This window comes from Bombina bombina, chromosome 5 (assembly GCF_027579735.1).
Source record: "Bombina bombina isolate aBomBom1 chromosome 5, aBomBom1.pri, whole genome shotgun sequence".
Lineage (NCBI taxonomy): Eukaryota > Metazoa > Chordata > Amphibia > Anura > Bombinatoridae > Bombina > Bombina bombina.
The window spans coordinates 1,033,153,802-1,033,173,489 of NC_069503.1; the positions used below are offsets into that span (position 1 = coordinate 1,033,153,802).

The 19,688-nt window shown below is 34.6% G+C and overlaps 1 protein-coding gene across 1 annotated transcript in view; it reads right to left on the reverse strand.

Annotated features, from left to right (window-relative positions):
• CSMD3 (CUB and Sushi multiple domains 3) overlaps positions 1 to 19,688 on the reverse strand; it is a 1,747,434-nt gene that overhangs the window by 836,725 nt on the left and 891,021 nt on the right. Inside the window, 4 exon segments of the mRNA XM_053715303.1 lie at positions 1,365 to 1,553; positions 3,002 to 3,189; positions 4,543 to 4,681; positions 10,749 to 10,943. Coding sequence (XP_053571278.1) covers positions 1,365 to 1,553; positions 3,002 to 3,189; positions 4,543 to 4,681; positions 10,749 to 10,943 — 711 coding nt within the window.

Genomic DNA, 19,688 nt, shown 5'->3' on the forward strand with positions numbered 1-19,688 from the left:
AACTATTTTACCTTTGCAAAATACTGAACATTCCTAAACTTAAGTTTTAGCTATAGAAAAAATGATGTAAATATAGCTAGCAGAAGAAATTACACTCCCAGTGGGAAGTGGTAGAGATAAGTACTAACATGTTCTTTTTCAAATGTTCTCAGAGAAAAAAAAAGGAAGCGTTTGAGTGATAAGATAAGGTTGCCTGATTTCTATGCAAACTCAACCCATTTTAATGGGTTATGGTTTGAAAAAACACTAGCTATTTAATTAACAAAAAATATGCATAAACAATTTTCATTAACTTTTATTCTCTACTGCTTTTATTACAATTCAGTGGAAATACAGTAAGGAAAACCTTTTTTACGGTACACTGTCTCTTTAATATCAATAACAATTTATTATATTACAGTTTTTTTGTGATTACTGTGTTGAATTGTTTAAATTGCATAGACACAATTGATATATACAAAATTACTTTTCATTTATATAATGGGAATACAAGGCAAAGTGTTCACTTCCTTTTTTGTCTGCTAGTTCTATTTTGACCAAATTATGGCCTACATTTGATACATTAAAAAATCAGACTAGTAACAAATTTATAAGTACAGCCATTGTTAAACTTTAATAATTATACAAATGTATTTATATTTCATTTATATATTTATTGTTGAATGCATTTTATTAATGTTGAAGTTTATTTTCTGAAGATTTTTTTTTATCGACAATTATATGTTTCATTGTTGGATTGAGAAAGCAAGTTTGAATCAACTTTTAAACATTTTTTTAATTTAAATTATAACTAAAATTGCAAAGCTTCTGAAGAATCTTTATGGCATTTTTATATATAGCCACTATAACCCTTTGATATGCGAGTAAGTATACGTGGTTGCGAATTGTCCATATAAAAGGAAGCATGATTAAGTTTTCATTGACAAAGTTGGATATGAAAGGAACTCATCAGCTATAAAGAAAAGAAGAAAGTGACAATAAAAAAAAAATCAATTTCTTCAATCATCAATAAGATTTTTTTTCTTTGAACATGATTGAAACTGACTAATGCAAAGAAAGGTTTTGCTGTATAGCTTTTTATGGTAGCTATCAAAGAAGTATTGAATCCCAAAAAAACATAATTCATGAAGCAGTTTTATGTTTTCATGTATTACAGGGTTCTTATGAAAGCAGGGCACCTCCCACATTACTTTATATTATATCACTTAGAAGAATATAAATAAAAAATAAAATACATTAATTAGTGAATAAGGACTGCATTGCAAAACATCTGCATACATAATATATCGTTTTAAATATCTTAAGTATTTACAAGGACATTTTAGCAACTTCTTTTTATTACAACCCTTGAAAAAAATGCTTACCATCACAAGTAGGTAACTGAGGGCTCCACCAGTGGTTCTTTTCACATATTAAGGGGTCTTCATGACTAAGGGTATAGCCTGGTTGGCACCCAAAGGAAACAGCAGAGCCAATAGAGAAATCATAGCCATATCTATGTCCATGCAATGGTATTCCAGGGTCTAAACAGGAATGCGTGTCTACTGTAACACCTATAAATGCAAAATAAGTTATGTATGTACACTTGTTTGTATAATTTACGTAGACAAGAAACAGAAATTATACATACTGCACAACTATTATGCAGATGACTATTTATGAAAATAGAATATTCTTAGCAAGCCTTTAATTTATAATTATATATATATATATATATATATATATATATATATATATATATATATATATATATATATATATATATATACTGTATATATATATATATATATATATACTGTATGTATAAACTGCAAAGAAAGTAGAGGCACTCACAGAACTTAATAGTTAATAATTTTATTTGTATTTCAACAATAAAGATTCAGTCTCAGTCAACGTTTTGCTCCTCACAGGGACCTTTGTCAAGACTTTTTCTTAATACGTATGTGCGATATGTTCAGCGGTGAACATATCGCACATACGGATTAAGAAAAAGTCTTTACAAAGGTCCCTTTCTTAATCCGTATGTGCGATATGTTCAGCGGTGACTATCTACTAAGACTTCCTTAAAGAAGGCTCGACATATGGGCCAAAACGTTGACTTATATATAAAATAAAATATCCATTTACAAAAAAAAAAATGTGAGTGCCCTCCTTCGTGCATGAAATTCTATTCTATTCTTTGAGGAGACACCTGGGCGCTGAATGTTAAATATTGGAGTGAGTGCATGCTAACTTTTTTGTGCAATATTTTTTTTAAATAATTTATATTAGATATTGTTATTATGAGTGTAACTGTACTTCAATTTGTGACAGTTAACCAGAGCTCTGAGGATGTGGTTATCATTCTAGTGTAAATCTTGATTGCGCTTACATGCTCACATTTACTTTCAACTTGTAATACGAGCGCTAAATCTAACACATGCAAACAGCCTTGATAAACACTATCAATTCATAATCTGGCCCAAATTGTTCTGTAGAAATTACTGGTAAATAAAATACTTCTGTATTTTTTTCTCATTTGAATGCACATTTAAAAGAGTTTATAAATATTTTAATTGTTCTTTACTAATAAATATTTACTGTATAAGGCAACATAAAAAAATGAATGCCATTAGACAAAACAGTTATTTCCCAATGCAATTATATTTGAGCAGATTCACTAAAATGTTAAATATCTCAACAAATCATAGTAAATACTTTAAAGACTTTATAGATTTTTTTTTATTGCACTAGAATTCTTTACAAAATGACTCAATAAAAATAAGCCTGTTCCACAAGCTGTAAATGTTTTGACCCCCTAAAAAACAAAACAAAACATGCATAGCAGATGAAATGTAAATAATCCATTTTAACATATTTTTATATATTTTTTCTTAAATATATTTTTCATTTAGAACATTTTTATTTTTAATTTGTAAAACTTTAAATTTTTGCTTGGTCTAGATTTTTTTCTATTTTTTTTTTTTACAATTATTGTTAGTTTACTAAATCAAAGACTTACTCTCATAATGAATCTTAAACCCATTATTAGATCGACTGTTATCAGTAGTGAACAGAAGGTACAGGTAATTCATACTGCTGAAGAGAAACTGCGGAACTTGAGTGCCGTTATATGATCCAAGAAGTGGTGAAAGCAGATTTGGACCATCATGTACCTCCAATACATCATAATTAAGTTCAGTTTGGAATCTGCAGATATTAGAAAAAAAAAAGAATACATATATATATAAAAATTCATAAAATATAATCAATTTTTTTTTTATTATTAATTTATATTACATTAAAATAAAGCTAGTGTATTATGTTTAATTAAAAAAACTCCAATTGTTTTTCATATTAATTGGATAGCACACAAATGCTGTCAAAGCTAAACATTTTATTTTTATTTATAATACATTTTGACTTGAAGATATTTATTAAATTAGTTTAATGCATTCTCCTTTTGGTTTTCTAAGTCTAAACTAAACTATTTACCTGGCTAACTTCTGTTTAATTTCAGTGCAACATATTTATAAATAGATGATTGAAATATGTTATGAAATTAAAAATGAACTGGAGGAAGTGAAGAGGAAAATGAACCAAAATACAAATATGTTGCATTCCCTAAATAAATCAATTACATGAAACCCAGGGAGCAACATGTGTGCAGGTTATCTTGTTAGTTAACATTGTTTGGGTAATAATATAAAATGTCTATATTTGTATATGCATTAAAAAGTACAATGATGTAAGGCTGAAAATAAAATTTATCAAAATTTATTTTGCCAATAAATTGCATCTTTCACTATAAAATCATTCTTGTGACAACAGGGCTTAAAAAAACCATGACTTCTAACGTTAACCGTTAGCTTCAAGGGTCAATAAAATTAATTGTTCATGATTTATGTAGAGCATACAATTTTAAACAACTTGCCAATTTATTTCTATTATTAATATAGTTTTTTTTTATCTTGGTATCCTTTGTTCAAGAATAAACTAGGTAGGCTGATTGGAGCTTAGGAGCATGCACATCTCTTTAGCAGTCTATGGCAGCAGTGTTTGTAACTATGAATGCCATTGCAATAAACCCTAGGTAGGCTGATACAATCTTAGGAGTCTGCAAATTTCTCTAAAATTCTATGGCAGCAGTGTTTGCAACTATGAATAACATTACTATAAACATAGTTATAAACACTGCTGCCAGATGGCTGAAGACACTTGCATAATACTGAGCTCACCTAAAATGTTCTTAAACAAAGGAAACCAAAAGAACTAAGCAAGATTAATATTAGAAGTAAACTAGAAAGTTATTTAAAATGTCATGCTCTATTTAATCCAATTAAGTGTAATTTTGACTTTAAAAGTTTTTGAATTATTCTGCCTAGATCTGCATATAACTTGCTCCACTATCTCTCTAAAAAAAGTCAGACTATTTAATCTTATAGATGATTTCATGGATGAGTTTTAAATATTTATTTACGCTATACAGATGTTTTGTCTCAATTAAGAAAGAAGATTTAACATGTAATAGAAACAAATAAACTATTAAAAAAAAGTCAAAACCTTTCAAAAGTAATTTTGATTGATCGTCCTGGTTCAGCTTCAATCACCCATTCACAATTCAGTGAGTCTTTATAGTATCCAGGCCACCCAGGGGAAAGGATAACTCCACTGGGAGATGAAAAGTGGCCTCCGCATGGAGCTAAATTGAAAAAGAAAATAGTTATGGCAACCTCAATATATTTTTTTGTTTTGTATTGTATATATAAAAGTTATATATATATACAGGTATAAAGAGATATATATATATATAGTGCGTAGAATCAACACAGCTTTAGAAAAGTATAAAAATAATTTTAATTTTAGTTTAGTTATTAATAAATATTTGAAAAACATTTAACCCTCTCCATTTAAATATGTGTACAATTATTTATATATTTATTTTATTTTTGAGGAAACACATCAGTACAAAAATACGATACTGAACATAGTATTCTAGGTTGTACAGATGCACTTAAAACATGTACCACATGGAAAGCACAGTGAAGCAGTATTATGCTTGTTCAATCAGGTTTTCACGTATTCATATCTCTTAAGTCCTATATCCACTCTTCTTTGCATCTCAAGAGAGGTTAAAATGCTTTGTGTTTCAGTTATATAATATAAATTGTACAATTACAAATAAACTATTTATCAAACAAAAACAAATATTAATAATCATTATTTATAGAAAGAATTATGTGTCACTGTATCATATTTGCTTTAACAAGTTAAAATACAAAAAGGAATTGGTTAATTTACTAAGTATATCATGTAAATAGTTTGCTTAATACCCCAGTTGTAATTATATATTACTATATAATTATAAAATCATAGTTGGTGTACGATGTATAGATTAAGTTCAACAAGTTAGAGAACAGAATATTGTCTTAATGGTATTGTTTTATAGCTGTGTGCAGGAAGCCATTTTAAAATAATGAAATCTTTCTGTTGATAGTGTTTTATCTTATAGATTGTCCCATCTTTTTATTGAAGGAGTATCAGATTGCTTCCAGTATGTAAGAATCAGTTGCCTTGCTGCATTTTATAACTGATATATATTTTTCTTGATTTAATCATTTATCTTTGGGATCTGGTTAATTAGGCATATTTCTGGCACTTGTGGGATTAGTTGACCTATGATCTTATTAATGCATTCTATTGCCTGAGACCAATACGATAGAGTTTTAGTACAGCTCCACCAAATATGTTACATGTTTCCTGTATCTTGGTGCCTCTTCAGCACTTAATCCCTTAAGGACCGGGCATTTAAAAAAAAAACTTCCCCAAAAGACCAGATCATGTTTAGCATTTTTGCCATCATAGAGGATTTTTTTATATTTACCTATCAAAACTATATATTTTTTTTAGTATACAACCCAAAGTATTGATCTAGGCCCATTTTGGTATATTTCATGTCACCATTTCACCGCAAAATGCAATCAAATAAAAAAAAAGTTAACTTTTTCACAATTTTAGGTTTCTCATTGAAATTATTTACAAACAGCTTCTGCAATTATGGCACAAATTGTTGTGAATGCTTCTCTGGGATCTCCTTTGTTCAGAAATAGCAAACAAATATGGCTTTGGCATTGCTTATTGGTAATTAGAAGGCCGCTAAATGCCGCTGCGCACCACACTTGTATTATGCCCAGCAGCGAAGGGGTTAATTAGGTAGCTTGTAGGGTTAATTTTAGCTTTAGTGTAGAGATCAGCCTCCCACCTGACACATCCTACCCCCTGATCCCTCCCTGACCCCCCTCAAACAGCTCTCTTTCCTCCCCCACCTCACAATTGTCACCACCATCTTAAGTACTGTCAGAAAGACTGCCAGTATCAAGTTTGCTGCAAATTTTGCTATTAAAAAAAAAAAAAAAAAAAAAAAATAAAATATATATATATATATATATATATATATACATATAAGACCAATTTTTTCAGTAGTGTAGCTGCCCTGCCTAAATACCCTACCACCCTCCCCCTCCCAGATTGCTGTCTGTTAACGGATCCCACATGGGATCCCCCTCATTGCCCCTACTCCCTCCTCCCTTCTTCCCCCTCAATGAAGCAATTTAAAAAAAAAATGTATTCCATGTAGTGTGGCCGAGCGCCCTCCTCCTGCCTCCTCCAGCGATGGGCCAACCACCGCCTCCCTCCTTACCCTCACACCCACCAAGGATTGGCACCACCGAGTGGTCCCCTCTGCATCGGTAACTCTGCAAATTTATTTCTGCAGTGCCCCATGCAGAAATGGCGCAATCTGGCTATTTAGAGCGTAATTGCGTCAGAGAGAAGCCCATGACTGCAGCGACATACAGGGTACATTGCTGGTCCTATAGGGTACAACGCTGTTTGTTAAGGGGTTAAAGGGACACTGAGCCAAACAAATTTTTTTGTGATTCAGATAGAGCATGGAATTTTAAGCAACTTTCTAATTTACTCATATTATCATTTTTTTCATTCTCTTGCTATCTTTATTTGAAAAATAAGGCTGGATCGCTCACAAAATGTGGCCTTAAAGTGAACACTGATAATGAGTTGTTTGTTGGCCAAACTCCCTGTCCCAACTCTTGACATAAGATGGAAGACTAGGTGAGTAGGATTTGAGTATGGATTTTTACATGTTTGATATAATTTTAATTATGGGTTCATCAGCCATACACATTCATTCAATGTTAGTAGGTGGTTATAGTAGATCTTTTTTTCTTTTTGTGTGTAATTAAAAAGTGTTGCATCTGGTGGTAATAGAGCCAGGGTTCGTATGTCTGTTGTCTAGATCAAATCCTCCCCTCTTCCACATTAACAGGCATACAGGAATCATATAATAAGTGGTATGAGATTGGGGCATCATAATATTAGCCTTCTAGAAATTAAATTTTACATAATAATGTGGTGAGTGATGAGTATAGAGCGGTTATCTTTCCAGATTCATGTTTAATGTTGGCCCAGTCTAACCAGGTTTCTTTTATAATAGGATAGCTTGAGATATTATGAGAGCAGGCTCTGCACAAGCTCCAGAAGATGCTACCCAGATGAGGCACTCCTACTAAATGGGATTGTTGGGATACCCATCTTTTAAATGTGGATGTGTTAAATCTGCACCAGTTTAAAACTTTCTGTAGGGAGATTGCCAATTTATATATAATTTTGTTTGGTATTCCTAAACCTCCTTCATGTATTGGGGTATTTAAAGTGTTGAGATAATCTGGGGGTGTTTTGTCAGATATAATTCTGTAAAATTATTTATATATTGATAGTCTGGAAAATAAATACAATCATTCAAACAAGTAAGACTAGTACACATGTTGTTGTTTTGCTCTAAAAAGAATGTTCTGAAATACCTCTGTTATAGTGGTGCAATAACCATTATTTATCTGTGGTGTAAATACAATGTTTATTTAGTAAGAAATAATAAACATGAGCATTGTAATATAATCATTTTATAATTAGAGATGGAGTTTAAATTAATTAGTTAAATATTGCTAAAGATTGTAGAGTATTCCATAAACAACACCCATTAGCTAAAATATGTGTACCCGAGAGACATAGCTAGAAGAAAGTAATCACACAGATAAACCAATCAGGATGAACCTCATTAGAGTGATAAATCTGGACTTGTGTCTTTAACCAAAACAAGATATTGACCAATTTTTGCTTCCAAGCTATTTGCCCATTCATTTTGCCTATGAACAATTGTATCTGTTTTGTAGTTCCATTACACACTTTAATTACATTTTTATCTTCTTTAGATATTTTTTTTGTATTTTTTAAAATTTTTAACTTTGCTTGGAGTCGAGGTATAACTTTTAAGTTTTTTTTTTTTTAAACTTTTAACGTTTTACTTGCTTTTACCCCAAGGAAATAGACTTTTGCTATGGAATTGCTGAAATGTAACTGTAGAACTTTTGGTATTGCAACAATATAAACAATTTTGAATATCCAAGAACAATATGTATAAAATACTGTGTGAATATATTGGCTTGTAGCAAAGCATCATCATGAGATAATTGATGTTAAGAAAACAATGTGACTGTGAATAACCTTTCCTAGGATAATTTATAATATTTTAAACAATGTAGCTTACTTCTACCATCTAAATTACAGATTGTATTAACTTTCAGTAGGATGTTTTATATTTACTACATTCTTAACTTATCTTCCAAAGCACCTTGTTTCAATTCATTTCCTATCTGATTGCATGAAATTGCTGAAATGACAAAATACGATAATCTGCATTTTCAGCATATTGGAAATGTAACCGCATCCAAAATTAAATTTCGTTTTCCATTCCAATGATCAAGGAGAGCAATCATCTCATTTTGCTTAAGTTGAGATGGAAACAGCTATACTGTAGCTGGCTAAAAGACACATCAGTATTCCCTTTCAGTTCTGAGAATATATCTATTTATTTTTAAGTTTGGTTTTCTGTAATGTGATTTAATGATGTGCAAAATGTTTTGTCATTTTGACACTTTTATAGAGAGAATAACATATTTTCTGAAATTTGGAGAACAGAGGGTGCAAAGTCACTAAGGTTATAGCCTATTTTTCATATATGAAATAAAAGAAATATGTGAGAGTCCAACATATATATTTCTTTATTGCAATTTCTGTTTTAGTATTGCAACTACCATACATCATTTTTATCTTAAATTGTAAAATCTATTGTTAAATTTGTATATATTATTCCTTCTCTCTGTGTGGCGGATATTTTTACAGTCCATTTTAGCTGAAAACAGATTCATATTTTATATCTTTAGAGATATTCATATAATGTTTAAGCATGATTAAAATAAACATTTATTACATGCATTTTAAAACATGCTAACAAAAAGATCATTTTCAATGTTTGTAAAAAATATAATCCTTAATAAATTATTTAGATTATTTTAAAAAGAAATTGTAATTGTAATCAGCTCTTCTACTAATCAATTTCAAATGTGAGAATAAACATAATCCTTGGGTATGCAATTAGGGACTGAAATAAAGCAAACAAATTAATATAAATTATTCAATGCAAGTAACAAATCGAAATACAAACATAATATTGTGATTTTATACACCCCTTGATTATAAGAGGTTCAAGACCCAGTCTCTGCTTAGATTTAACATTTAAATGTGAAAATGTAAAATTGGAGCTACAATGAATATTGAAAACTTCTTTTTTTTAATGTTCACTATTTAAATTGGCAGCCTAAGGATGCATTTGGAATCCTTTGTGATATAGACAAGTGGTAATAAAAAGCTGGGAATAGTAATTATATACCAGTTAAAAAAACAAATACCAAACTTAAGAGAATAATATATTATACAATTATTTTCTTGACTCAGCTTATTAGCTAAAAAGGAACATGAAATTAAAAATGAAACTTTCATAATTTAGAAAGAGTTCAGAATTTAAAGAGACTTCTCAAAGAGGAAAGAAAGAGAGAGAGAGATAGCAAGAAAGAAGAGACAGAGGGCATGGTATTCAAAAAAATTGCCACTCAGGTGAGATGGTCTAAGAAGTCTCGTTGGTACATCGATACCCTGAAAAAACATAGAAACACAAATTGTATCTTGATAAATGTTTATGTTGCTATGTAGTGTTCTTTATGTGAAACATAGACTCCTATATTACAATAAAAGGTCTAAAAAGCAATCCCAAAGATTTTTTTTTTTCTCTCCATGCCAGGGAGGTTTTGAAAATCAGGCCCAGAGAGAGAGAGACACATATGTTAAATTACAGAATCGCAACCAGAGATTCATCATCTGCTGGCGTAAGTTAAGATTGCTTAACTTGCACATAAGTAAATCTGCACTTAAAGGGCTCAAAAGCTGCCTCCTAAAGCTTAACACATGGACCCCATTGACATTAAATTAACATTGTTGTAGTAATAATGTTGATAAGCTTTCCAACATGCTTAGAAGTTCTATTTGATATCAAAATAGAGAAACTTATATTAATGGTATTATCTCACCAACATTCTAGTCTGTATAATACACTTCTAAACTATTTAAATTATTAAAACACAAGAAACCTTTTTACATGTCTTCTTAAAAGGAAACTAGAATGAGATGTCTGCTAGACATAATTGAGTACATTTAATTTAATATTTTATATTTTAAAAGCTGTTTGCCATCTGTAATGAAAACTCTAATGACTGTGTTAATAATGGTTATCATCAGTTGTTCTACCATATAACTAATGGGAACATTCATTAATACTGCAAGTATTGAAGTATCCAGACCTTCACATCTTGGAATAGGACCACTCCACATGACTTTTCCATCTATTAGCATACAGGTGATTGTCTCAGTTCCTTGAGTTTTGATGAAGCCATCTTCACAAACCACAGAAACTGAACTTCCCAGCTGGAAATTGTCCCCAAACCGTCGAGCATTTATTGGTACCCCAGGATCAGGACATTCATTATGCCCAAATGCTGAAAAATAATTGTAAATAAATATTTGTTATAGATAACCAGAGGCAAATTAATAACCCAAAATGTAAACTATTGGTAACATTTGTAGGGTAATTATATCAGAAAAAATATGCATTGTTATATTATATTTTCCTAGAACATTAACTGCTGCATCAAACTAAATATTTACAAAAAATGCTAATGTGTTAAAGCCTTACAGGTTAAAAAGTTGCAAGAAGTAATATAATATACAGATATTATTTTAAAACAACACCTTACTGATACAAACTTTAGCAAAAACAGAAAAAAAAAAACAAGAACATTAAAAAGTAAATATATAGTATCTAAGGATTTTGCCAGTTATCTATTGGTATACATTTTCTTTAGCAGAGAGTTTACGGGCTAACATAGCATAACATGGACACAAGTAAAATTAAATACTAGAGAACAAAAATATATAACAAATTCTTAGTATTAGTATTAGGTCTTTCTATCATCTATCTATCTATTTATCTGTCTTTCTTTCTTTCTTTCTTTCTATCTATCTATCTATCTATCTATCTATCTATCTATATATCATCTATCTATCTATCTGATCTTCCTTGCTTTCCATCACTATGTATCTGTCTGCTTTTATACCTCCACTAGTCCTAAAGCCCGTTCACACGGGCCATTTTTTGCAGTACAGTGGTCCCATCCCTGGCGTTCTCTCCCTCCCACTCTCTTTTGCTTTCTCTCTCTCCCCCCTCTCTTTTGCGCTCTCTCCCCCTCTCTCTCTCTCTCTCTCCATCTCCCCCTCTCTCTCTCTCTCGCTCCCCTCTCTCTCTCCCCTCTCTCTCTCTCCCCTCTCTCTATCTCACCCCTCTCTCTCTCTCTCTCTCTCTCCCCTCTCTCTATCTCCACTCTATCTCTCTCTCTCTCCCCCCTCTCTCTCTCTCTCTCTCTCGCCTCTCTCTTTCTCTCTCCCCTCTCTCTGTCTCTCTCCCCTCTATCTCTCTCTCTCTCCCCCCCCTCTCTCTCTCTCTCTCTCCGCCCCTCTCTCTCTCCCCCCTCTCTCTCTCTCTCCCCTCTCTCTCTCTCCCCTCTCTCTCTCTCCCCTCTCTCTCTCCCCCCTCTCTCTCTCTCTCACTCTCTCTCTCCCCCTCTCTTTCTCTCTCCCCCTCTCTCTCTCTCTCCCCCTCTCTCTCTCTCTCTCCCCCCTCTCTCTCTCTCTCCCCCCCCTCTCTCTCTCTCCCCTCTCTCTCTCTCCCCCCTCTATCTCTCTCCCCTCTCTCTCTCTTCTCTCTCTCTTTCTCCCCCCTCTCTCTCTCTCTCTCTCTCCCCCCTCTGTCTCTCCTCTCTCTCTCTTGCCCCTCTATCTCTCCCCCCCTCTCTCTCCCCCCCCCCCCTCTCTCTCCCCCCCTCTCTCTCTCCCCCCTCTCTCTCCCCTCTCTCTCTCTCCCCCCTCTCTCTCCCCTCTCTCTGTGTCTCTCCTCTCTCTCTCTATCTCTCTCCCCTCTCTCTCTCCCCTCCCCCCCTCTCTCTCTCTCTCCCCCTCTCTCTCTCATTCTCTCTCTCCTCTCTCTCTCTCTCTCCCTCTCCCCCCTCTCTCTCTGTCTCTCTCTCTCCCTCTCCCCCCTCTCTCTTTCCCCTCTCTCTCTCCCCCTTTAACTCCCCCCTCTTTCTCCCCCTCTCTCTCCCCCCTCTCTCTCTCCCCACATCTCCCCCCTCTCTCTCTCCCCACATCTCCCCCCCTCTCTCCACATCTCCCCCCTCTCCCCACATCTCTCCCCATCCCCCCCCCCTCTCTCCACATCTCCCCACATCTCCCCCTCCCTCACTCCACATCTCCCCCCTCTCCCCACATCTCTCCCCTCTCTCCACATCTCCCCCTCTCTCCACATCTCCCCCCTCTCTCCACATCTCCCCACATCTCCCCCTCCCTCACTCCACATCTCCCCCCTCTCCCCACATCTCTCCCCTCTCTCCACATCTCCCCCTCTCTCCACATCTCCCCCCTCTCTCCACATCTCCCCCCTCTCTCCACATCTCCCCACATCTCTCCCCTCTCTCCACATCTCCCCCCTCACTCCACATCTCCCCCCTCACTCCACATCTCCCCCCTCACTCCACATCTCCCACATCTCTCCACATCTCCCCCCTCACTCCACATCTCCCCCCCTACTCCACATCTCCCCCCCTCTTCCACATCTCCCCCCCTCTCCCCACATCTCCCCCCCTCTCCCCACATCCCTCCACCCTCTCTTGAGCTGTTTGAGCTCTCTTCACGGGCCTTCACGCTAGGCTCCGCCCCCTTCACGGGCCTTCGCGTTAGGCCCCGCCCCCTTCCACGCTCGGTCACGCCCACTTTTGCTCGGCGCAGTCGGCAGAACAGGTAGGGACTTAGGCCAGTGTGTTTGTCCGCGTGCTGTCTCTACTGCGCATGACAGCTTCGGACAAACACACTTGGCCTTTTATAGTATAGGATGATTCTATGTTCTTATTTTTCCATCATTATATGTGTCTATCAATTTGCTATGAAAATTAGACAGTTTCAGTTTCTTTGTCATGGAACAGTACCCCTACAAAGTAACATAGGGATGTCATGTATTCAATTAATAAGGCTAAATGCATTGCTTTTCAATTATAGAAATAATTCCTGGATATAGACACCCAAGAAAATGTATATACAAAACATATATCTCTAATACTTTATTGAATGCATCAGCAATTTAAAATGAACAACATTGTATTTTTTTTTTTGTGGTAAAGACCCTGTCCAATTATTATAGAATCCAAACTTCTTTAAGTTAGCTTGAGAGGAGGATTGGTGTTTAAACTCTTTATTATTGCTACCAATGAACCCACAAAGATATTTCAGATTACATTTCTGACCCATACTTCAATTGTAATACTAGCTTGGTGACCCATATATATCATAGACAAAACAAATTCTGCTAAACTATTACTTCATAACTCCCTGATATAAAGGTCACTTAGTTTTCTTGTAAAAAATAATAATTTTAAACTCAGTATTTCTATCATGTATATGAATGAGTGCTATTTAAGCATACAGGTATACCCCGCTCATACAGCAGATTAGGGACCGGAGCCCCGCTGTAAAGTGAAAACCGCCTTAAAGTGAAACAAGGCAGCTTTAGCTATCTTTTTACTTGCCAGTGTTTAAAAACGTGAAAACATGTTCTAACTAACATATATTAGGGGTGCAATAGTGCTACGTTTAGTTTAACACTAGCACAGCATTCAATTTGTATCTGTAAAATAGTGACAATTACTGTAGTAAAATTTGCCAGACTATAGCACTGAGACACAGATTGCACTGTAATGCTGTAAACAGAGTGAACTAAGCAAAACAAAATGGTGCCAGTCACTTTTCTCGCAATGATTAAAGCACTGTTTCAGCTCCACAAAGCGCTGTATTAGTGAAGCTCTGTAAAGTGAAGCGCTGTAAAGTGAGGTATACCTGTATTTGATATTTGCAGTTAAGATAAAATAGTTTATTTTTATTTGACCTCTGAGTACTTGGTTGCCATACATAAAAGGAAAAAAAGTAACAGGAAACATAATATTATATAAATATAGCAGCTGGAGAGCACTCGCATTGTCAGCTTGCCAGAGTGCATGCAGAGAAATTAGTATGTGTCTACCCTTCTAATCTGTTGCATGATTCATACTGTCTATCCTTGGAACTGGGCATTGTTGTACTTACTCCTCAAGTTTTTTTTTATTTGGTTCCGGCTAATTCATGTGATTTCTGACCCTGGAATGTCTCTTGACAACTTTTCTGCCCTTCTGTGTTTACCAAACAACTTACTACAGATTTCCTACTGTGAATTCCAGTTTACAGAAACATCTGGCCTGCAGCACATTATCTATCATCTATCTATCTATCTATCTATCTATCTATCCATCTCTTTATCTATCTATCTATCTATCTATCTATCATATATATTGATCATATCTATCTATCTATCTATCTATCTATCTAGCATCTATCTATCTATCTATCTATCTATCTATCTATAATATATATTGATCATATCTATCTATCTATCTATAATATATATTGATCATATCTATCTATCTATCTATATATCTATCTATCTATCTATCTATCTATCTATCTATCTATCTAGCATCTATCTATCTATAATATATATGGATCATATCTATCTATCTATCTATCTATCTATCTAGCATCTATCTATCTATCTATCTATCTATCTATCTAACCAAAACTGGTAAACTTAGAAAATTGAGATAGCTTTATACACAGCAATAATACAAATTACAATAACAACAGTAGCCATATACCTCACCTTCTGTCTGTATTCTATCTTAATTCAATGCTACCAAGATTTAGAACTAATTTCTACAGGTTTCAGAGAAGATCACAAATCTGCTGTTTGCCAGAAAAACAAACTTTAATGTAGTTATTTTATACTCATTTTACATGTAGCTAAGGTAAAACATGGATATAAACACAAACTGTCTCTGGTTGATGTATTTCAAGCAATGTCTGATTGCATTTCTGTTCACAGTCCGTGGCTCAAATTGTGCCCTGTGATATGACAACATCAGTTAATCATATGCCTGCTGGAATGTAAACATGTCAAGAAGTGTCAATGGAGATAAGAAGCAGCCAGATGCTGTCTGAATCACAACTCACATGCAGGAGTCTATGCAAAGAAAATTGGATGTGGTTGGAAATTATGTGGAAAAACTCATTTGTCATCATGGAAAACAAAGACTAATAAGTAAGGAAGCCATAAAGTGCTTTAAACCCAGCAATTTTCAGAAAATAATATTGTATCTAGTAGCACTCTCAAAGAAAATATACCTCCTGGGCATTCTGATGGTTCACATTTCTTCATCTAACTGTCTTCATTTTCAGTTGTAGTAGCCAATAAGAAGTCTGATTAAACAACCATTTAAAAGCTGAGAAATGCGTTTATCAGTTTTAATGCTTTTGACTTGAGATGCTGTCTGGACTGTTTCCTCGATGCTTGAGTTTAGCAGTGAAGATCTGGTTTGGTTAAAGAGTAGTTACTACTACTAAGAAACCAGTTATAGCTGGGACATAGGAACCTCCAGCACACCATGTCTAGAACCAGGAAACACATTTCAAATTCCATATAATGGGGAAGAGATTGTGGCTAGACAGAGCATATCAAATAACAAAGTGATGAGCTGCACCAAAGTACTTCTTTAAAATTACTTTATTGTGGGTCACAAAAACTTCTCCAGGGAAGTATGCTGTAATGACAACAAAGAAGGGGGCTTGGTGGTGTGTGTGGATGACACCCAAACAGCTATTGCTGACGTGTTTCAGCCGATAGGGCCGTAGTCGTAGCATGAAGCTCTTAATCTCAACTACCTTTAAATACCTTGTGCACAATTGTGATTGGATAAAAACATTTATCCTGGGCGTTATCCAGAACACACCTAATTAATCCAGTTTCACATACATCGGTTCTAAATAGAAACAATTGTTACATACTGTTTAACTAGTCACAAAAAATTATAAATTATCATTGCAAACATCAAAGATCAAAAAATTCTAATGAGTTAGTGTACTCAAAATATTATTGTTTGTTACATTACAGAAAAAACTTTTCTTAGAACTTTGATACACTTGCTCTATTTCTGAGAACAAGGGGGAGTAAACCTTCTCAATGAGAAATAAATGTTCTTTTTAAGAAAATTCTGTATAAACTATCATAACTACTTACTTATGTTTATGATTACTTTGAAATTGCTATAGTTAGAAGGTGAGAAATGATTTAGTCTGACATAGTGCTCTTATAATTAAACGTTCATTATCATTTGGTTTCACCTTCTAACTATAGCAATTTCAAAGTAATCAACAACATGAGATCTCATGGGGTGTCTCTTTCATCACTGGGTACAGTAACCAATACCACCAGGTCTGTAACATCATACAGAAACATTTCCGTATGTTGTCAGCTGATGATGATCTCAAAGATATAGTCACTCAGGGATGCAGATATGCCTTCAAGAGAGGGAAAACTTTAAGAAACATTCTAGCTCCCACACAGCTACACTCTATAAGACCAGACCATTCATCGTGGTTAAGGTTTAAGGGAGTGTACAGATGTAGCTATATGTCATGCATAGCATGCAGCTATCTCCAAAGTGGAGAAGGTTTCTCGAGCACAGTAACAGGGGAGAAATTCAGTCACTATTCCTGCCTAAACTGTAGAGCCACTTATGTGGTATATTTGCTTACTTGTGTAGATTGTGGAGTCCAATATACAGGTCTCACTTCTAGAGAAACACGAGACAGAATCCGTGAACATGTAAATAATATTAAGGCAGGTAAATTGACTACTCCGTTGATACAGCATTTCAATTTGAAACATAATAAAAAAGCTGATACTTTAAGGTGGACCATTATTGAAAAAGTAACTTGCAAAACTAGAGGTGGAGATAGGGACAAGCTCTTGTCCAAAAGGGAAGCGTTCTGGATACACAGACTAAGAACAAGAATACCCCAAGGTTTAAATTCTGAGTTTGATATTATCAACTTCTGGGAGTAGTTCTTGGTCTGTGTATTCAGAATGATCCCGAAAAATTGGTACGTTATCCCCGTATATATATATATGTAAAACCAAATGATAATGAACGTTTAATTATAAGAGCACTATGTCAGCCTAAATCATTTCTCACCTTCTAACTATAGCAATTTCAAAGTAATCATAAACATAAGTAAGTAGTTATGATAGTTTATACAGAATTTTCTTAAAAAGAACATTTATTTCTCATTGAGAAGGTTTACTCCCCCTTGTTCTCAGAAATAGAGCAAGTGTATCAAAGTTCTAAGAAAAGTTTTTTCTGTAATGTAACAAACAATAATATTTTGAGTACACTAACTCATTAGAATTTTTTGATCTTTGATGTTTGCAATGATAATTTATAATTTTTTGTGACTAGTTAAACAGTATGTAACAATTGTTTCTATTTAGAACCGATGTATGTGAAACTGGATTAATTAGGTGTGTTCTGGATAACGCCCAGGATAAATGTTTTTATCCAATCACAATTGTGCACAAGGTATTTAAAGGTAGTTGAGATTAAGAGCTTCATGCTACGACTACGGCCCTATCGGCTGAAACGCGTCAGCAATAGCTCTTTGGGTGTCATCCACACACACCACCAAGCCCCCTTCTTTGTTGTCATTACAGCATACTTCCCTGGAGAAGTTTTTGTGACCCACAATAAAGTAATTTTAAAGAAGTACTTTGGTGCAGCTCATCACTTTGTTATTTGGTATTCGAGAAACGGAGCAAGCACATTGACACTTCTACATCCGCAAGTTGATTAAGCCAACACCTGAGATTGATCTGACGGCGAAAGGACCCAGAAGCCGCAAGCAAAAGGAATCGGTGACGTCACACGCCAAGTTACCGCAGGTTTCCGCGAGTGGAGCAACGGCCCAGGAGGAGAGCAGTGACAAAGCCGGAGGCACATGAAGGGACTCTGACGGAGTATACCCACAGCCTTAAGGTAAATCAGAATGTGAATGCACGCTCTCTGTGGACGGGCGAGTCTCCTCTTCAGCTGCGGCACCTGGCAGGGATCCTTAAGCGGGGTGAGTCTTTAACAAACACACTCTGTTCCTGTCTTCATTAAAAGGAACAGAAGTTACCTATTTCTTAACATAAAGACTGTGCAGTTGTTCAGGTGCTCATACGAAATTTGACTTTCTATATATAGACAGAGCATATACCAAGTAGAAAAAGTGTAGGTAACAGGACATTGTAGTACAAAAATGACATGTCATAATACCTGCTTAGAAGCTGAAGGAAACAGACAATCAGCAGCACTTGTCGCTCCTGAGTGGGGATTTATCTATGTGTGTAAACCCTTACCTATGTTCCAGCTACCTAGATAGGCTCAGGAGTATAAATACACGTTGAAAGCTAACTGGCGATGGTTGCAAGTGCATACCTCAGACTAACTAGATGTGTTCAGTATTGCATTTCTGCTCTGGAGCTGACCTTAATTTTGCATGGGAAAAGCATATAGGTCTTGATTACAAGTTGCATGTTATTATTAGTGCGGGTTGCAATAACAATAACATAAATGTGTTTGTTCAATTTTAAACTAAATTTGCGTGTGCTGGATTTGCTTAAGATCTAGCGTAAAGTGTAAGGGTTGAAAAAAATTTGAACCAAACACAGCATAAATACATTAAAATAAAGTGTTACACTAATATATACACTATCTGTTAAAAATATATGTCTATATATGTGGATGAGGGGGTATATATATATATATATATATATATATATATATATATAAATATTTATGTGTGTATATATGTATATATTTACAAATCAGGCGCAATCGCACCACCCTACAATCCTTTAAAGAAGAAGCTAACAAATTGAGATCCAGACTTTTACAACAAGGTTATTCCTGTAAATTGCTAGCTAGAGCATATAATAAAGCATTAAACAAAGAGAGGAATGGTTTATTTAACTTCAGAATATGTTACCAGATTTAAATCCACATATTCACAACATTCAGATAAGATTTGTGTGATTTTTAACAAACATTAGCACATTCTTCAATCTGATTTGGAATTGAAAACCTTGAACACACTAAAGTCTCCATTTACATATGGGAGATCTAATAATTTAAAAGATCTCCTAACTAATAGCCATTTTAATTGTAATGCTAAAAAGGAACCTATTTTCCAGGGATCATTTGCATTTGGGCACTGTAAAGAATTCCAATATA